The 22153-nt window shown below is 35.8% G+C and overlaps 1 protein-coding gene across 1 annotated transcript; it reads left to right on the top strand.

The window, feature by feature from the left end:
* Positions 1-323: 323 nt before the first annotated feature.
* LOC123531813 (dephospho-CoA kinase domain-containing protein-like) lies at positions 324-15667 on the top strand. The gene is made up of 4 exons (XM_045313072.2): positions 324-1711; positions 6030-6233; positions 7594-7681; positions 9395-15667. Exons 1-4 carry the CDS (start codon positions 1435-1437, stop codon positions 9669-9671), a joined length of 846 nt encoding a protein of 281 aa, XP_045169007.2. The 5' UTR covers positions 324-1434; the 3' UTR covers positions 9672-15667.
* Positions 15668-22153: the final 6486 nt, after the last annotated feature.

The raw sequence follows: 22153 nt of genomic DNA, 5'->3' as shown, positions 1-22153 counted from the left end.
TTCCGTATCTATAATTTTTCATCATAAACTTTTCATAACTTTTCCATACTTTAACTTTAGACTTGTAAGTAATTAATTTTAGAAATAATGGAAGTAATAAGTGACGTATTTTAATCACGTGACGTATGAACTTAGTAGCACATATATTTTGTATAAGTAGCACGTATTATTTATGGGAGCCTACGGAGGTATGGTATACTCAAAGGAGCAGTTTTATGCCCTTACTTATTTGTTTTGCTATGGTGCTTACCATATGTTATATATTTTAACTTCTTCCACCAGACGACTTTTACCTGGTGATGATGTCATGACCCGGAAGTACAATACCCGAGGTTATTTTTTTCACTCGCCTGGATGTGATTTTCCCAGCGCAGAGCGTTCGTCCCATGGTTGTGCCGTAATCGAAAAGACGATGATTTTTGTGATTCACTGATGTCAGCTCAGGGATGCAATCACCTACCATCCTAGGGAGCCAAAACGGAGTCAACGTTTTCACGGTTTAGAGGGACTTGACTTGAAACAGCCAATATTTTGTACCTTGATAATTTTTCACAAGGACCCCATTGGAAATAAGTAGAAATACTTTATGGGTTATCCTGTGATATACATGTAACAAAATTTATTTATTAATTATATAAAACAGCTAGTCCTTTTTTTCTTTAGTATCAATCTGAGATTTAAGATATAGCTAGCTCTATTTCTGTGATATATATTGAATGTAGTTTGTAATGATGTTGGTTTTTATTATGTGATATTTGTAATATTTGTATTCATGGTATATATAACGTGTTCCAAGCGGAGTTTGATCTGTATGGTCTAAGTTGGAAAATTGAACTCCAAACAGGTCTGATTTGAATTTTGACCAGTTAATTTTTCTCTGACATTTCTCGAAATTCTATCTTTTACGGCTATTTGCACACATGAGTCAAAGTGTTTCTACAAAACTTTCTACTTAAATAGGAATTGCGCATACGGTACAGTGCTTTAGGGTATAGCGGATTTTAGGGTATAGGGGATAGGTTGATAAATTTTGCATTTAGACTTGAATTATTGTATAAATTTTCATATCATTCTTTTACTGGCATGCAGACAGACATTTTAAATGATTGCTTGTTGTGTTATTTTTCATATGTTATCAAATAAAAATCGAGGCTATCCTTTACTGACTAAATGAGTGTGTATGTAAAAAAAAATCAATGAATGAAAAGTATTTGATAGAAATTTAAAAAGCTGTTTAGAAGTGGATTTTAAACTAATAATGGAAAAAATGACCAAAGCTATCCCGTACACCCTAAACCAGCACGTACGTAAACAATAGCATGGAGAGAAAAATCACATGAATTTCTATTAAATGCTGAATGTTTTGAAAAGAAAAGCTGTTTTCTGTCTGATATACAGAAAAAAAACAACTAAATTTTGTTTCTTTGAATTAGAATGCAAGAAAAATTAGTTAGCTATCCACTATACCCCCTAAAGCACTGTAGAAATATTTTAGTCCTGTCATACCTATCATTATCTAATTCTTATGGCTATTCATTCTTACGAACACAGTCTACTTTCACTTTCATTTTGGAATTCATAAATTTTACAAAAAGTACCATGTTTATCATTGGTTTGACAGGTGGTATATCAACAGGAAAGTCGACAGTATCGCAGATGTTTAAAGAATTAGGATGTCCAATAGTTGATGCAGATGTCATAGCTAGAGAGGGTAACATAAAAATTTGTAGGAAATGATGATTATTACAAGTTGACTTTAGTTGTAGAACTTGCTTCACACTCTACCTAAAATAAATCAATATATAGGCATAGGAAATAGAGATCAATATAATTGCACCTTTACTAATCCTACCAGGTGTTCTGTATTACAAAAGTGGATCTATTGTGACATTTTGATACAAGCAAAACTGTATTATCTGCACTATTATTTACCTACTGGTACTTCGTTTTATTATTGGCTTGTTAAAAGTTAATTTTTTACCATATGTAAGTTGACAGAATCATAGGAACCATGTCTTGAGGGGTAAATCGAACACAAATGAATAAATCCTTAATGATTTTGTTGTGCAAAAAAAGTATGATATTGTGTCTGAAACAGTTTTCATTTTCCACTTAATTGTGTAATTGCAAGGGAAGTAAACTAATAGATCTCTACTTATAAGTACTAGCCCAAGGCAAGAGTTGTCATTCTTTGTGGATCACAACTTTAAATTAAAAATTAAAACTTCTGTTATTGATATTAACAAAACTATCATAAACTTCACATTTGGGAAATCATTTTTGGTTATTTCAAGGACTTGGAAATTAATTTCTAGACTTTATTTAATGTAATACTATCATTGAAAATTATAGGGCCTGTCTCTACAATATGATTATGTCTCCCCAGCACAGGTGCCCGGCGCGTGACCTGGACCCCCCAACCCACACACTACAACCCCCCCCCCCTGTTTTGAAAAATAAAAAAATATCATCAAAATCCTGTAAAACACCATCAAATATTCATATTACTACAATCAAATAAATAGTTTCAAACAAAAATATAAGAGAAATTACCCATATACTTTTATATTTTTGTTTGAAACTATTTATTTGATTGTAATATGAATATTTGATGGTGTTTTACAGGATTTTGATGATATTTTTTTATTTTTTAAAACAGGGGGGGTTGCAGTGTGTGGGTTGGGGGGTCCAGGTCACGCGCCGGGCACCTGTGCTTCTCAGGAGACATATTGTTTTTGCCCTGTCCGTCCGTCCTTCCGTCCGCGTCCGTCCGTACGTCACACTTCATTTCCGAGCAATAACTGGAGAACCATTTGACCTAGAACCTTCAAACTTCATAGGGTTGTAGGGCTGCTGGAGTAGACGACCCCTATTGATTTTGGGTCACTCCGTCAAAGGTCAAGGTGACAGGGGCCTGAACATTGAAACCTTTCGATCATAACTAGAGAACACTTGACCAGAATGTTGAAAACTTCATAGGATGATTGGTCATGCAGAGAGATGACCCTATTGATTTGGGGTCACTCCGTCAAGGTCAAGGTCACAGGGACCTGAACATTGAAACCATTTCCGATCAATAACTAGAGAACCATTGACCAGAATTTAAAACTCATAGGATGATTTGGGCATGAAGAGTAGATGACCCTATTGATTTTGGGGGTCATCCGTCAAAGGTCAAGGTCACAGGGGAACTGAACATCGAAACATTTCCGTCATAACTAGAGAACACTTGACCCAGAATGTTGAAACTTATAGGATGATTGGTCATAAAGGGTAGATGACCCTATTATTTGGGTCACTCCATCAAGGTCAAGGCCACAGGGGCTTTAACATTGAAAACCATTTCGATCAATAACTAGAGACAATGCCCAGAATGTTGAACTAATAGGATGATTGGTCATGCTAGAGTAGTAGATGACCCCTATCAATTTTGGGGTCACTTCATTAAAGGTCAAGTCACAGGGGCCTGAACATTGAAAACCATTTCCGGTCAGTAACTGAGACCACTTGACCAGAAATGTTGAAATTAATAGGATGATTGGTCATCAGAGTAGATGACCCTAATATTTTGGGTCAGCTGTGAAAGGTCAAGGTCCAGGGCCTGAACATTGAAAACAATTTCCGGTCAGTAACTTGAGAACCACTTGACCCAGAATGATGAAACTTCATAGGATGATTGGTCATGCAGAGTAGATGACCCTAAAATTTTTTGGGTCACTCTGTAAAGTCAGCCACAGGGCCTGAACATGGAAAAACCATTTCCGATCAATAACTAGAGAACCACTTGACCCAGAATGTTGAAACTTCATAGGATGATTGGTCATGAAGAGTAGATGACCCCTATTGACTTTGGGTTCACTTCGTCAAAGGTCAAAGTGACGGGCCTGAACATTGAAAACCATTTCCGATCAATAACTAGAGAACCACGTGACCCAGAATGTTGAAACTTCTTAGGATGATTGGTCATGAAGAGTAGATGACCCCTATTGATTTTGGGGTCACTCCGTCAAAGGTCAAGGTCACAGGGGCCTGAACATTGAAAACCATTTCCGATCAATAACTAGAGAACCACTTGACCCAGAATGTTGAAACTTCATAGGATGATTGGTCATGAAGAGTAGATGACCCCTATTGATTTTGGGGTCACTCCATCAAAGGTCAAGGTCACAGGGGCCTGAACATTGAAAACCATTTCCAATCAATAACTAGAGAACTACTTGACCCAGAATGTTAAAACTTCATAGGATGATTTGTCATGAAGAGTAGATGACCCCTATTGATTTTGGGGTCACTCCGTCAAAGGTCAAGGTCACAGGGGACTGAACATCGAAAACCATTTCCGATCAATAACTAGAGAACCACTTGACCCAGAATGTTGAAACTTCATAGGATGATTGGTCATAAATGGTAGATGACCCCTATTGATTTTGGGGTCACTCCATCCAAGGTCAAGGTCACAGGGGCCTGAACATGGAAAACCATTTCCGATCAATAACTAGAGAACCACTTGACCCAGAATGTTGAAACTTAATAGGATGATTGGTCATGCAGAGTAGTAGATGACCCCTATCGATTTTTGGGTCACTTCATTAAAGGTCAAGGTCACAGGGGCCTGAACATTGAAAACCATTTCCGGTCAGTAACTTGAGAACCACTTGACCCAGAATGTTGAAACTTAATAGGATGATTGGTCATGCAGAGTAGATTACCCCTAACGATTTTGGGGTCACTCTGTGAAAGGTCAAGGTCACAGGGGCCTGAACATTGAAAACCATTTCCGGTCAGTAACTTGAGAACCACTTGACCCAGAATGATGAAACTTCATAGGATGATTGGTCATGAAGAGTAGATGACCCCTATTGATTTTAGGGTCACTCTGTTAAAGGTCAAGGCCACAGGGGCCTGAACATGGAAAACCATTTCCAATCAATAACTTGAGAACCTCTCGACCCAGAATGTTGAAACTTCATATGATGATTGTTCATGCAGAGTAAATGACTCCTATTGTTTTTGGGGTCACTCCGTTAAAGGTCAAGGTCACAGGGGCCTGAACATTGATAACCAGTTCCGATCAATAACTTGAGAACCACTTGACCCAGAATGTTGAAACTTCATAGGATGATTTAACATGCAGAGTAGATGACCCCTATTGATTTTGGGGACAGTCTATTAAAGGTCAAGGTCACAGTGGCCTGTTCATGTAAAATCATTTTTTGGAAATAACTTGAGAACCACTTGACCTACAATGTTGAAACTTAATAGGATGATTGGACATGCAGAGTAGATGACCCCTATTTATTTTGAGGTCACTTGATCAAAGGTCAAGGTCACAGGAGCCTGAACAGTGACTTGAGAACCACTAGGCCAAGAGTGTTGAAATTTAGCGGGATGACTGGACATGCCAAGTAGATGATCCCTATTGCAGCCAACCATCAGTGTCTCTTTGACTTCGTCTGACCTATTGGATTTTTGTCATAGGACTTTGCATTGGGAGACATGCGTTTTACAAAAGCATTTTCTGTTCTTCTGCTTTCCCTTTATCGACATCTGTCTGACCAAATGTCTAATGTAAAGTGAAACTGTTACACTAGTGCAATACCAAAGTTATTATATGGCTTTATTTCACCCACGAAACATTAACATGTGATAAACATATTTTATGCACATTTCACATTGCAAATATTCTGCTGTACTTTATTATCGGATTAATGCCCAGTTGATATGAAGTTTATGAGTTAATGAATTAAAATTTGTATGATCAGTTCATGGTCATTCATGTACTGTTGATGAATTGATCATGATCTGTTCATAAAGATGGTACATGAAGAATTATTTATGGGAAGTTCATGAACAGATTTAAGGTTACTAAGTTCATGAACTGTTGTTGCCTTACAAATCACCACAATTAGCATTAAATCTACAGTATGGTCAGTAACTGAGAAAAAAATTAACATGTTAATTTGGTATTTGTGGATAATGCTATAAATAAGTCATAAAGTCATAAAAAGATTTATATTCATTTTTTCAAGTTGTTGAACCAGGAACAAAAGGGTGGGAGAAAATTCGAAAAACGTTTGGAGAAGATGTATTTCATGATGATGGTCATTTAAATAGAGAGAAGCTGGGCCAGTTGATTTTTGCTGATAGTGATAAAAGGGTAGCACTAAACAAAATCACCCATCCTGAGATACAGAAGGTGATGATGTGGAAACTGTTCATGTTGTTTGCCAAAGGTATTTGTCTCTTGTTTAGTTTGTTTCTTTTGTAAGGTTTAACGGCAGCAGCTAGTGCCATTTTTCACAATATGAGCCGCGCCATGGGAAAACCAACATAGTGGCTTTGCCAGCATGGATCCAGACCAGCCTGTGCATCCGCGCAGACTGGTCAGGATCCATGCTGTTCGCTTTGAGAAACTGTTAGTGAACAGCATGGATCCTGACCAGACTGCACAGATACGCAGGCTGGTCTGGATCTATGCTGGTTGCAAAGCCACTATGTTGGTTTTCCCATGGCATGGCTAATATATACGGACGTAGAGTGATTGGAAATAGTAATACGCTCACCTTGAGTTATACATATATATGTTACTGACTATTTAAATATGTGTCAGAAAAAAAAATGCTGGTCCCGTCTATCGACAAATAAATATCAAGCAGTATTATTTATAATGCAAAATAGCAAAATGTAGATCTAATTAGCTACTGGTACTGATGATAAACCCAAACAAAAAAGGTTTTTTACCAGTAACTTTTTTATTTCTGCAAATTGTGATCAGTGGTCGGTATCAAATTAAAGCTTAACATTTGCTGAAAACTTTACATAATTAAAATTTATATTTAGTAAGCAAACTCACACAAAGTTATTAGACGGTGTGTTCAATTTTATAAATAACCGATTGCAATCGAATATTTCCAAAGTGGTCGACTTTATCATCTGTACGGGTTTATCATCAGTACCAGTACCCCCTCAACTCATATTTTCATATTTCGTATAAGCATTTGCCACATGCTTGCTGAAACAAGACTTTATCAGTGTAAAATTGATGAATATAATATTTCACTGGTTGAAGGTGTGGATGGAAATATCTGGCTTGAAGGAAACTGTTCAGGCTGTAACGAGGCAGAGTTACCTCAAAACAGTTACCCGATAGCCAGATATTTCCATCTGCACCTTCAACTAGTGATAGATTTTTTTTCTTGCATGATCTGTTCTTTAATTAATAGCGGAAATGAAGTAAAACAAATGCTTTTCTGTTGAGACTTACTATATCATAGTAGCATATAAATTTACGCATTCATTCATAAATTGCAGCATGTGAGTCACCTTACACCAAGGGCTGTTAGACGAGTTATTCTAGCACCTAAAAAAACATGGGAAAATCCTGCCTTGCATGCAAGAACCATATAAGATTATATGCCTATATATCTCTATAATTGTACCATTGCTGAAAAATTCAGATGCAGGTATGAACAAAACTGTGATGGCATTAAAATTTAGATATAAAACCATGCTTAAGTATTATGTTTTTGTTTTATTTATATGGCTTTATTGTTACACAATAATGTATAATTTCTAATCAAAATTTTATTGCAGGTCACCAGTTTGCAATTCTTGACACTCCACTGTTGTTTGAGAGCAACAAAATGGTCCCTTACATGGCATATACCATAGTTATCTCATGGTAAGTGTGGAGTATAGATCTCACATTCACCCGTCTTATAGTGGTAAGTGTGGACTGCTGGATTGCTATGTAACTGTTGTCTTTGTGGACTACAGTGTTGCCATGCAGTTGTTGTATGTGTGGACCACTGGTTTGCTGTGGAATGGTTGTCTTTGTGAACTAGTGTGGAATTGACCTGATGTACAATATAATGTTGTTGTCCAGTGATAAGAGTGGAATACTGGTTTGACATATTGGACTGTTCACACAGGTATATATAATTACTGTCAGGTGGTAAGTGTGGACTACTGACTTCTCATATAATTTTTGTCTAGAGGCAAGTCCCGACTACTGACTTCTCACATAATTTTTGTCTATTGACAAATGTTGACAAATGACTTCTCATACCATTGTTGTCTAGTGGAAAGTGTGGGCTACATACTTCTCATACTATTGTTGTCTAGTGGTAAGTGTGGTCTTGATACTTCTCATACCATTGTTTTCTAGTTGTGAGTAGGGGCTACATACTTCTCTTACCATTGTTGTCTAGTGGTAAATGTGGGCTACATACTTCTCATACCATTGTTGTCTTGTGGTAAGTGTAGTCTACATACTTCTCATACCATTGTTGTCTAGTGTTGAGGTCAACATACTTCCCATACCATTGTTGTCTAGTGATAAGTGTGGGCTACATTCTTCCCATACCATTGTTGTCTAGTGATAAGTGTGGGCTACATTCTTCTCATACAATTGTTGTCTAGTGGTGTGGTCTACATACTTCTCATACCATTGTTATCTAGTGGTAAGAGTGGTATACATACATTTCATACAATTGCAGTCTAGTGGTAAGTGTGGGCTACATACTTCTTATACCATTATTGTCAAGTGGTAAGCATGGGCTACATACCATTGTTGTCTAGTGGTAAGAGTGGTATACATACATTTCATACAATTGCAGTCTAGTGGTAAGTGTGGGCTACATACTTCTTATACCATTGTTGTCTAGTGGTAAGTGTGGGCTACATACTTCTTATACCATTGTTGTCTAGTGGTAAGTGTGGGCTACATACTTCTTATACCATTGTTGTCTAGTGGTAAGTATGGGCTACATACTTCTCATACCATTGTTGTCTAGTGTTAAGTGTGGGCTACATACTTCTCATACCATTGTTGTCTAGTGGTAAGTATGGGCTACATACTTCTCATACCATTTTTTTCTAGTGGTAAGTGTGGACTACATACTTCTAATACCATTGTTGTCTAGTGATAAGTGTGGTTCATACTTATTATACAATTTTTGTCTAGTTGTTAGTGTCAACTTTTGACTTCCCAAACAATTTTTGTCTAGTGGTAAGTGTGGAATACTTACTTCTGACTTCTCATACATTATTGTCAAGTGGCAAATTTGGACTACTGACTTTTCATTGAGTTTTTATCTAGTGGTAAGTGTGCACTACATACTTCTTATACCATTATTGTCAAGTGGCAAATGTGGACTACTGACTTCTCATACAGCAGTTGTTCAGTGGCAAATGTGGACTGCTGATAGTTGTCAAGTAGTAGTATTGTCATCATCAGATAAGAATTCAAAGTTAGCTTTTACTTTTCGGCTACAAGTTACTTGCCATGATATCATGGAAAGGGTGTGTTGGGGCATATGCTGTCTACTACCAGACTGAGTGTAGTTTGTTTCAAATGCACATGTCATAAATTCTTGTTCCTGCTCTGTTACAGCACACCAGAGCAACAACTGTCAAGACTTCAAGCCAGGAACAAGCTATCTGAGGATGATGCCATGCAGAGAATAAATTCTCAGATGTCCTTGGATGAAAAATGTCGACTGGCAACATTTGTGATTGACAATAGTGGTGATATTGCAAATACTAGGCAACAAGTTTTGGAAATTCATAAGAAGTTATGTAGTAGCAGACGACACTGGAAACTGAGGATAGTTCTTCTTTCTGTGATAATTGTGTTTGTATCTGTGATAGGTTATTTAGTTGCTAGATAGTTCTGATTCATTTTAATTCTATGTTACTTAGTAAATTTTGTTATACAGATTTTGTGTCAGTGTAGGATCAAAATATATTTTGTGCTAATTGATGAAATACTGCGTTTTGTTACATACATATTTAATAATTTCGTTACCTCTTACCCACCAACTCCCATTTTTTCTGTATTTTGCATATATTTATAATGAACTTGTTGTTGGATTAAAATATTTTTAGCTCACCTGTCACAAAGTGACAAGGTGAGCTTTTGTGATCGCGCGGTGTCCGTCGTCCGTGCGTACGTGCGTCCGTCCGTAAGTGCGTAAACTTTTCCTTGTGACATCTCTAGAGGTCACATTTTTCATGGGATCTTTAAGAAAATGGGTCAGAATGTTCATCTTGGTAAATTCTAGGTCAAGTTCGAAACCGGGTCACATGCCGTCAAAAACTAGGTCAGTAGGTCTAAAAATAGAAAAACCTTGTGACCTCTCTAGAGGCCATATATTTCATAAAATCTTCATGAAAATTGGTCAGAATGTTCATCTTGATGATATCTAGGTCAAGTTCGAAACTGGGTCATGTGCCATCAAAAACTAGGTCAGGAGGTCTAAAAATAGAAAAACCTTGTGACCTCTCTAGAGGCCATATATTTCACAAGATCTTCGTGAAAATTGGTCAGAATGTTCACCTTAATGATATCTAGGTCAAGTTCGAAACTGGGTCACGTGCCATCAAAAACTAGGTCAGTAGGTCTAAAAATAGAAAAACCTTGTGACCTTTCTAGAGGCCATATATTTCACAAGATCTTCAAGAAAATTGGTCAGAACATTCACCTTGATGATATCTAGGTCATGTTCTAAACTGGGTCATGTGCCATAAAAAACTAGGTCAGTAGGTCAGATAATAGAAAAACCTTGTGACCTCTCTAAAGGCCATATTTTTCACGTGATCTGTATGAAAATTGGTCAGAACGTTCACCTTAATGATATCTAGGTCAAGTTTGAAACTGGGTCACGTGCGGTCAAAAACTAGGTCAGTAGGTCTAAAAATAGAAAAACCTTGTGACCTCTCTAGAGGTCATATATTTCATAAGATCTTCATGAAAATTGGTCAGAATGTTCACCTTGATGATATCTAAGTCAAGTTTGAAAGTGGGTCACGTGCAGTCAAAACCTATGTCAGTAGGTCAAATAATAGAAAAACCTTGTGACCTCTCTAGAGGCCATATTTTCCATGGGATCTGTATGAAAGTTGGTCTGAATGTTCATCTTGATGATATCTAGGTCAAGTTCGAAACAGGGTCATGTGCGGTCAAAAACTAGGTCAGTAGGTTTTGAAATAGAAAAACCTTGTGACCTCTCTAGAGGCCATACCCTTGAATGAATCTTCATGAAAATTGGTCAGAATGTTCACCTTGATGATATCTAGGTCAAGTTCGAAACTGGGTCACGTGCCTTAAAAAACTAGGTCAATAGCTCAAATAATAGAAAAACCATGTGACCTCTCTAGAGACCATATTTTTCAATGGATCTTCATGAAAATTGGTCAGAATTTTTATCTTGATAATATCTAGGTCAAGTTCAAATCTGGGTCACATGAGCTCAAAAAATAGGTCACTATGTCAAATAATAGAAAAAACGACGTCATACTCAAAACTGGATCATGTGGGAAGAGGTGAGCGATTCAGGACCATCATGGTCCTCTTGTTTAAAAAACCAGTCGAGATCTACAATATTTTTTCGTTGCAGCTTCTTTTTGTTGTGGGCCTACTTTCCGATGCATGGCTCTATGGCTGTGATTGGGGTACTTTGTGCTTCCCGGAAATGTAACCTTACCTTTTATCTTGGATGAAAACTAAAACATCAATATTTTTCAATATTGATGTACAAATTTCGTATTGGATGTGTGACGTCATTTTTAGCTCATCTGATTTTTTGAAAAAAAATGATGAGTTATTGTCATCACTTGAGCGGTTGTCGGCGTCGGCGTTGGCGTCTGCGTCGGCGTTGCCTGGTTAAGTTTTATGTTTAGGTCAGCTTTTCTCCTAAACTATCAAAGCTATTGCTTTGAAACTTGGAATACTTGTTCACCATCATAAGCTGACCCTGTATAGCAAGAAACATAACTCTATCTTGCTTTTTGCAAGATTTATGGCCCCTTTTGTACTTAGAAAATATCAGATTTCTTGGTTAAGTTTTATGTTTAGGTCAACTTTTCTCCTAAACTATCAAAGCTATTGCTTTGAAACTTGGAATACTTGTTCACCATCATAAGCAGACCCTGTACATCAAGAAACATAACTCCACCTTGCTTTTTGCAAGATTTATTGCCCCTTTTGGACTTAGATAATCAGTTTTCTTTGTTAAGTTTTATGTTTAGGTCAGCTTTTATCCTAAAGTATCAAAGCTATTGCTTTAAAACTTGCAACACTTGTTCACCATCATAAGTTGACCCTGTACAGCAAGAAACATAACTCCGTCCTGCTTTTTGCAAGATTTATGGCCCCTTTTGGACTTAGAAAATATCAGATTTCTTGGTTAAGTTTTATGTTTAGGTCAACTTTTTCTCTTAAACTATCAAAGCTATTGCTTTGAAACTTGCAACACTTGTTCACCATCATAAGCTGACCCTGTACAGCAAGCAACATAACTCCATCCTGCTTTTTGCAATAATTATTGCCCCTTTTGGACTTAGAAAATCATTTTCTTGGTTGAGTATTATGTTTAAGTCAACTTTTCTCATAAACTATCAATGCTATTGCTTTAAAACTTGCAACAGTTTTTCACCATCATAAGTGGACACTGTACATCAAGAACTCTATCCTGCTTTTTGCAAGAATGATGGCCCTTTTTAGACTTAGAAAATCATGGGTAGGACAATATTTCTATTACACAAAAAAAATCAGATGAGCGTCAGCACCCGCAAGGCGGTGCTCTTGTTGATGTTAGTTTCGTCGCATTCAGAAGTTCTTGAATGTCAATATTTTCAGTTTTACACAGGCTACATAACAAATTTGTATCATTTAAACGAAGGCTTTAAATGAAGGCTACATAACAAATTTATATCATTTAAACGAAGGCTACATAACAAATTTATATCATTTAAATAATTATTGTAAGTGTAATATGTGTACATGTATGTAGTAAAAAGATCAGATTGCAAAATATATACGTATTCTTTCACAGAATAACATTGTGTTCCTATAGTCATGCAATATATTTCCGCTGCTGAACTTTTGCAGCATATTTCATGGTACAAATCTAACAACATTTAATTATCATTGAGGTATAATCCATGCCATTCATTGTGGCCGATATACATGTATATCTTTGCAGGTCAACCTTACATTGCTGATCAATTTCTTATTTCGCATAAAACAGGAGGAAAATTGTGATCATGCTTTGTTCTTTCAGGGAGTTGTTATTTACAGACCACCTTCAGAGATACAATATTTGAACCATTTTTGAAAGCGCTAATGATAAGAAAAGTCCACTATTGTGATTGTTTAATGAAAATGGGCATTATGAGTATATCATACCTTCACAACGCAACAAAATGCAAATATGTATAACTCGGTCTTACTAAGTACATGTACTTAAAGGCACTTGCCTCCAGATCATAAGACAACACAAAAAGGGTAAAGTTTTAGGTACTAGGACATTAATGCTATACATGTTTATATTTCTTAAGAAAGCTTTGAAATTTAATTACTGACAGACTATATGGTATGGAAACACATGAGAACTAGATCTAGTTGTTTTTAGCTCACCTGTCACAAAGTGACAAGGTGAGCTTTTGTGATCACGCAGCGTCCGTCGTCCGTCCGTGCATGCGTGCATAAACTTTTGCTTGTGACCACTCTAGAGGTCACATTTTTCATGGGATCTTTATGAAAGTTGGTCAGAATGTTCATCTTGATGATATGTAGGTTAAGTTCGAAACAGGGTCACGTTCGATCCAAAACTAGGTCAGTAGGTCTAAGAATAGAAAAACCTTGTGACCTCTCTAGAGGCCATATGTTTGTATGGATCTTCATGAAAATTGGTCAGAATGTTCACCTTGGTGATATCTAGATCAAATTTGAAACTGGGTCAAGTGCCATCAAAAACTAGGTCAGTAGGTCAAATAATGAAAAAACCTTGAGACCTCTCTATAGGCCATATTTTTCATGGGATCTGTATTAAAATTGGTCTGAATGTTCATCTTGATGATATCTAGGTCAAGTTTGAAACTGGGTCAACTGCGGTCAAAAACTAGGTCAGTAGGTCTAAAAATAGAAAAACCTTGTGACCTCTATAGAGGCCATATTTTTGAAGGATCTTCATGAAAATTGGTCAGAATGTTCAGCTTGATGATATCTAGGTCAAGTTCGAAACTGGGTCATGTGCCTTCAAAAACTAGGTCAGTAGGTCAAATAATAAAAAAACCTTGTGACCTCTCTAGAGGCCATATTTTTCATGAGATCTTCATGAAAATTAGTTAGAATGTTCACCTTGATGATATCTAGGTTAAGTTCAAAACTGGGTCACATACCTTCAAAAATTAGGTCAATAGGTCAATAGGTCAAATAATAGAAAAACCTTGTGACCTCTAGAGGCCATATTTTTCAATGGATTTTCATGAAAATTGGTCAGAATTTTTATCTTGATGATATCTAGGTCAAGTTCAAAACTGGGTCACATGAGCTCAAAAACTAGGTCACTATGTCAAATAATAGAAAAAATGTCATACTCAAAACTGGGTCATGTGGGAACAGGTGAGCGATTCAGGACCATCACGGTCCTCTTGTTACTAATTTTTACATTGAAAATTGAAATGTTTGTACTGCTTTATTGGTGGTAAACTGGCTTAGTTATAAATATCTGTATTTAACAATCATTTAATATATGTGTGTATTGGTCAAGACCATGGGAAAGTTTTTATTGACGTGTCATTTTTTTCTTGATCTGGAATTTTTCAGATAGTTTAGAAACAAAAACTCGTACATAAATTTGTATTCTAATGTTCATAAAATGGCCAAAATTGAATTTTAAAGAATGTTTATATTTAGCCAAGTTCTAGAGGTCAGTGCCTTAAATTTATTGTTGCAATCTTTGTAATACTTCCAGTTATGTTATTTACACTTTTGTGTACCATATTTAAAGTATATATGATATATAAATCCAGTATCTTTCAGTTGAGATTCGATTAAGTTTCTTGCATATTGTAGCCATTTTTATCAGTCTTGTAACATGTCAGTTTTGATTACTTTTCACAAGAGGCTAAAACCTAAATATATATGAAAATCTCATACATCTTTTAAGTGTCATAAAGAGACACAAATTATCCAAGAGAAAACTGCTTACCAATAGTTCTTTTGCTTTTATTCATCGTTTAATGCCTTATTATAGCCTATATTTTATAATCAGTAGGGGTTGTAATCCATTTGAAACAGGAAAAAATTATGTCACAGACATTGATCAAGTAACTGTTTAGAATTGTGTCGCTTGAACATTTAGCAGTTTCTCACAGGATCATATAGGAGTTTTCCAGTTAACTACTCACATTTCTCAGATGATGAAGCAGAAGCACTGCCATCTAAATTTAATGCAGATTCATATTTTTGCCAAAACTGACATCTATGTTTTTATAGAACATCATATACATGTATCTACATGTAGTTAATTACAATGCATAATATTAAGGGTCTGTTTTTCTGATAAACTAGTATTGTGGTTCACTATATGCAAATGTACCTTGTTTTAGAAGGACAATATAATTTAATTGAACAAGTGAATGAAGTATTGCCATGCAATACAAAGTCCCCTACTGGAAGGCACCTAACTTTCTCTACTGCAGTATAACATCATGAACTGATATCTGTCAATGATGTATAAACAATATTGTACTATTATATACAATATGTTATAACAACACACTTGGATTAAAATGTGCATATATAAAAACCCACAGTTGTTTTCATATTGAAATGTTTTTGCCGATTATAAAAAAGTTATCATATAAGTTATTTTTAGTACCAAAAAATCTATATAATATAAGTCCACAAGAAACTCTTTACCAGGTAGAGATAGGTCAAAATACACCTAAAAAATGGATGTAACATGCATGTTGTACCACAGAAAAGTGATCTCGATTTTTCTCTACGGCCAATAATAGAAAAGTTACAATAAAATCTATTTATAGTAAAACAAAGGGACGTAATTCTAAAAACAAGGGTGCCTCATGGTGGTGAACATTTGGTCCAAGTTACATCAAAATCCCTCAATGCATGAAGAAGAAATGCTCCGGACAAAGTCATTCTTGAATTTGACCTTTGACCTCTAAATATGACCTTGACCTTAGACCTAGGGACCTGGTTTTTGCGCATGACAATCCGTCTTATGTTGATGAACATTTGTGCCAAGTTACATCAAAATCCCTCCATGCATGAAGAAGAAATGCTCCAGACAAAGTCATTCTTGTGTCTGACCTTTGGTCTCTAAGTGTGACCTTGACATTAGACCCTGGGCTTGGGTTTTGCGCATAACATGTCTCATCCAGGGGAATATTTGTGGCAACTGATATCTAAATCCTGTTTTGCATGACAAAGTTTTAGACTGGACAGGAAAAAAATCCTACTGACCTTTGATCTCAAAGTGTGACCTTGACCTTTAAGCTAGGGTACTGGGTGTTGCGCATGACATGTCATCTCATCATGGGGAACAATTATGCCAAGAGATATTGTAATCCCTTGATGGATGACAGAGTTCTGGATCGGACAGGAAAAAAAATTTATTGACCTTTGACCTCCAATTGTGACCTTGACCTTTGAGCTAAGGGTCCGAGATTTGCGCACGACACGTCGTCTCATCATGGGGAACATTAGTGCCAAGTAATATTAAAACCCCTTAATGAATGTCAGAGTTATGGACCGGACATGAAACAGACCCTGTTCATGCTATGTTAACATTTGACTGCTAAGTGTGACCTTGACCTTTGAGCCAGGGGTCTGAAAGTTGTGCATGACACATCGTCTTATTATGAGGTACATTTGTGCCAAGTAATATTAAAATCCCTTCATGGACGGCAGAGTTATGGACCGGACAGGAAAAAAGCCCTGTTGACCGTTGACCTCAAATTGTGACCTTGACCTTTAAGCTAGGGGTCCGGGTTTTGCGCATGACACGTCCTCTCACCACGGGGAACATTTATGCCAAGTAGTATTAAAATCCCTTCATGGATGGGAGAGTTATGGACCGGACAGGAAAAAAGCCCTGTTGACCTTTGACCTCCAACTGTGACCTTGACCTTTGAGCTAGGGGTCCGGGTTTTGCGCATGGCACGTCGTCTCATCATGGGGAACATTTGTGCCAAGTAATAATAAAATCCCTTCATGGATGGGAGAGTTATGGACCGGACAGGAAAAAGCCCTGTTGACCTTTGACCTCCAATTGTGACCTTGACCTTTGAGCTAGGGGTCCGGGTTTTGCGCATGACACGTCGTCTCATCATGGGGAACATTTGTGCCAAGTAATATTAAAATCTTTTGATGGATGACAGAGTTATGGACCGGACATGAAATTGCTGACGGACGGAATGACGGAAAAGCGCATTCCTATAGTCCCCGAAACTGGTTTTCAACCAGTAGGGGACTAATAAATATAAGATTAGTTAAAAGGTGCCATGTTCTAAGTTGTGAATTCACATTGTCAAGTCTTATATTGATATAGTAGAATGTCAAAACTTATCCACTTGACAACAGTTATTACTGCTTTCCTAGATGCTCAGAATAGTAGAGTTTGATTTTTTTGTGCTTTGTTCACTTTAATGCTATTTTTCAACAGTATTTATGTTTGTGTGTCAGTTTTCCTCAATTCCTGAACAATATTTGTTTCCCACAAGTAACAGCTTCCCCACATAAATCTGAGGTGGAGAACGGGATGAAACTGTCTTCAGTTGGAATTATCCCTTCATCTTACAACCTTCCAAGAAAACCTTGCACTCTGTTGAGGTAATTGATAGAAGATGCAGATTGGTTGCCGATTCCATAAACTGGAGCATACTTCATAAATATAGAAATCTAACAAAATATTCTTCCGAGATAACTGTCGGTCAAAGATGTAGATCAGTTGCTGGCTATGTAATCTGGTACACACTTCAGATAACAAGAGCTGTCCGTAAGACAGCCAAGCTCGACTATTCGAATTATTGTCACAGAAGCAGGAAATTATTACCCAAAATGTTAAATATCAAAAGAGTTTTATGTTCGAAAGGGGACATAATTTGACCAAAATACATATCAGAGTTATGGGACTTGGTGCTATCAACTAGTTTTATAACCCCGAAGAAACATATTAAGTTTCAATTCAATATCTGCATTAGTTTTGGGGATAGTAACTTGCATGTAAAACTTTAACCAGAATTTTCTAAGTCCAAAAGGGGGCATAATTTGCTCAAAATACATGTTAAGAGTTATGGAACTTGACCCAGTGAGGTTGGTAATTGACCTAGAAAAAGAATAAATAAGTTTCAAAGCTATATGCCTTTTGGTAATAGCTGTATGTACTTGCACGCAAAACTTAAACCAGGATTTTCTAAGTCCAAAAGGGGGCATAATTTGCCCAAAATACATGTCAGAGTTATAGGACTTGGTGCTATCAACTAGTTTTATAACCCCGAAGACACATGTGAAGTTTCAATTTAATATCTGTAGTAGTTTTGGAGATAGTTACTTGCATGTAAAACTTTAACCAGGATTTTCTAAGTCCAAAAGGGGGCATAATTTGGCCAAAATACATGTCAGAGTTATGGGACTTGACCCAGTGAGGTAGGTAATTGATCTAGAAAAAGAAAAAATAAGTTTCAAATCTATATGCCTTTTAGTAATAGCTGTATGTACTTGCACGCAAAACTTTAACCAGAATTTTCTAAGTCAAAAAGGGGGCATAATTTGGCCAAAATAAAGGTCAGAGTTATGGGACTTGGTGCTATCAACTAGTTTTATAACCCCGAAGACACAAGTGAAGTTTCAATTCAATATCTGCATTAGTTTTGGAGATAGTAACTTGCATGTAAAACTTTAACCAGAATTTTCTAAGTCCAAAAGGGGGCATAATTTGGTCAAAATACATGTCAGAGTTATGGGACTTGACCCAGTGAGGTAGGTAATTGATCTAGAAAAAGAAAAAATAAGTTTTAAATCTATATGCCTTTTAGTAATAGCTGTATGTTCTTGCACGCAAAACTTTAACCAGAATTTTCTAAGTCCAAAAGGGGGCATAATTTGGCCAAAATGAAGGTCAGAGTTATGGGACTTGGTGCTATCAACTAGTTTTATAACCCCGAAGACACGTGAAGTTTCAATTCAATATCTGCATTAGTTTTGGAGATAGTAACTTGCATGTAAAACTTTAACCAGAATTTTCTAAGTACAAAAGGGGGCATAATTTGGTCAAAAACTTAACCAAGGTGTGACGCCGACGCCGACGCCAGGGTGAGTAGAATAGCTAGACTATTCTTCGAATAGTCGAGCTAAAAATGGACAAAACAGGTAATTGGGAGGGGCCTTTGCCTTTGGTTACTTAAATGTAAGGTTATGTTTATAAAGCATAACCAATTGATTTTGTTTGTTTGTTTGTTTTGGGTTTAACGCCGTTTTTCGACTGTATTTCAGTCATGTTATGGTGGGCAGTTAACCTAACCAGTGTTCCTGGATTCTGACACAATGTCTTTTATCAAATCGTCACAGAGTACATACGCCCCACCCGGGTGTCGAACTCGCGACCCCGTGATCCACAGACCAAATGAATAAATCATGCATTAGATGTTGGAAACATATGGGTGTGTTATGGTTATTTTTTCTTTTCTTTTTTAACAGAATAGATTTTTGCTACCGCACTGGCTGACTGAATGAAGACAAGTTTTTAAGAACTATAGCTTAATTATTTAAACATTAATCTTACTATGCCATTTCATATTTGTAAATTACATGAAAACAGAAATACAGGAAGTTATCCTGAAAATAGAAATTACAGGAAGTCATCCTGTATTGTCATAAAAGAGACTGACATCATAAAACAAACACTTTGTAAGAGATTTCAATAAAATAATTTAATCTCAGATTCATATATATGAAAATACTTCACATGACAATTAATTAGTCATTGGTACTAACAAATATTCAAAGCAACATCAATATTATACAAGATCTATATACTTTAAATGAAAATATGATTGTTTTTTTTTAATAAAATCTCCATTGTTGTGGTTAAAAACAATATATTTGTGCCACAGTACAACATATTTTGTTTTTGTTTCAATAATTTTTAAATTAACAAAGAATGTAATTGCATTTCAGAGTATTACATCCAGTTGTATAAAATTTTAAAAAAATTTAGCCGGATATATTTGTACCAATAAACAAAACTGCATGGCAAATACAAATATTTTGGCAACTGTATTAAACAGCGTTTTAGAGAATCAGTTCTTGTCACTGTACTCAATGTTGAACAGACTTCTATGAAACTTTCATTTGATATACTGTGAAATCATTAATATTCGCGGGGGACTAATTTTCGTGGATTTTGTGGTTGAGCCAGTCCACAAAATTTAATCCCAACGAACAAGTAAAATTCTCATTCATTTTATGTTCAAAAATTGAAATCCACAAAATCATATCCCCACGAAATTGCCGTTTTGACCAAAACCATGAAATTTCATGCCCACAAAATTAAATGATTTCACAGTATTTTAGTTCTTATTAAGGGCTTTATAAAGTTTAGATCGACTAAGTAAAGATGTAATTATTAAAAAGCAAAGTTGTAGCATAATTAAATTTATGTGCTGAAAGTTCTCACATTCAGACACAATATTTTCACAAGATAATTACATCATCAGCCCTTCAGAGAAAGAGCTGCTTCTTGAAAACAGTCTGATGATGTTATTTTTGGCTAAAAATGGTAATAAATTTAGTTCAGTTCAACAAAACGGATGATGCTAAAATTGACACTAACAAAAGTAACAAATTCTTTTTTTATTTGTTTTTTTAACTAAATGATGATGCTACTATTGGCACTTAAGTCTAAGAATAGTAACAAATGAAGTTGCTTCTTTTTTTAACCAAACTGATGATGCTGTTATTGGCACTAAAGTCTAAAAATGTCTCAAATATTAACAAATTCCAGGCATACACGATCGATGCTAGTAGCAGAAAATATGCAATGCAAGTTGACAGTAAAAAAATTGTAGTGGTTAAAGAGGCCTGGGATTCAGTCAAAAACTAAATGCCTGGAAATCTAAATTCCCAAGCCTAAAGTCACATTTTTCAAGAGTTACATAAGGAATTTCTAGCAATTTAACACCTGAAACCAGGACCAGTCCTGAAAAATCCAAGGTTTGCTAAAATATCAAAATACTCTCATCTATCTGATGCAAGGTAAAATTCTGATCAAAGGAATGAAATAAGTCCTTATAGATCAGACCATACCAAACAACCTACACAAGAATTTTTGTACATACATTTTATCACAGATACACAATAAATACTATATACAAATTGTACAGCCTGCAGTACTCTAGTCTCAATAATGATCTATACCTATACAAGTATACATATTATGTACAATACTTAAAATATTTCTTAGTAATAAAATATATACAGGCCTCCTAAAATTAAAAAGTAATATTGGGTATATAATCAAAAATATACCAAGAAATTATTTAACAATTGTGTCATGTTCTCATAAAAACACAACCATTAAACACAACCCTGATATTTAATATACCATTAATTTCTAATAAAAAACAATATCTTAAAAAAGTTTGTTTTCCCTATTATATGAAATCTAAAACAATAAATACCAGATATTCTCTTTCCATTATAAGTCTTTTTTTATTCAAAATGAAACAATCTTATAAAAGACAATAATTACCTATAAAGTACAGTCCAAAGTTGGAAAACATAACATTAATCTGGAGGCATGTTTCATTTAGTACATGTCCTGAAACAAGACACTGATCTAATGGCATGAACATCTTAATAATTGTCCTAAAATGTGGCGTGACCCTTGAAACATGACGTTACTCCAGAGAGCATGGCCATGGTCAAGGACACAGGACTAAAGGAATGTCCATTAAAAAAACATGTCCTAAACATGACAATAATCTGGGGAACATGACCATTTAGCTATTTGTCCTATTATGTGACATTAACCTAGAGGTGTGGCCTTTAAATGTATGTCTTGAAACACGATGTTACTCAGAACTTACTATAGGACATAGAGCTGAAGGCATGTACCTTTAAATGCAAGTCCTAAAACATGACAATAATCTTGAGGGTATGTACATTAATCTGGAGGCATGTACCTTTTAACTGTTCTAAAACACAACTAATCTGGAGGCATGATCCCTTTAATACATCCTAATACATGGTATTAATCTTAAGGCATGAATCCTTTATACATCTAAAAGTATCTTTTGATATATGACTTTTATAAATTTTCACTATCAAGTTTTTATTTGAAAA

Source organism: Mercenaria mercenaria, chromosome 11 (genome assembly GCF_021730395.1).
Source record: "Mercenaria mercenaria strain notata chromosome 11, MADL_Memer_1, whole genome shotgun sequence".
NCBI classification, from domain to species: Eukaryota; Metazoa; Mollusca; class Bivalvia; order Venerida; family Veneridae; genus Mercenaria; species Mercenaria mercenaria.
Note: the sequence above shows the minus strand (reverse complement) of the source record. Positions and strands in the feature narration are given on the sequence as shown.

Excerpts from the sequence above, each read along its gene's own strand:
- LOC123531813 (XM_045313072.2), top strand. The coding sequence starts at position 1,435 with ATGCAAGAAAAATTAGTTAGCTATCCACTATACCCCCTAAAGCACTGT. Across the intron at positions 6,234-7,593 it reads GTTCATGTTGTTTGCCAAAG|GTCACCAGTTTGCAATTCTT; the intron begins GTATTTGTCTCT and ends ATTTTATTGCAG. Across the intron at positions 7,682-9,394 it reads TATACCATAGTTATCTCATG|CACACCAGAGCAACAACTGT; the intron begins GTAAGTGTGGAG and ends GCTCTGTTACAG.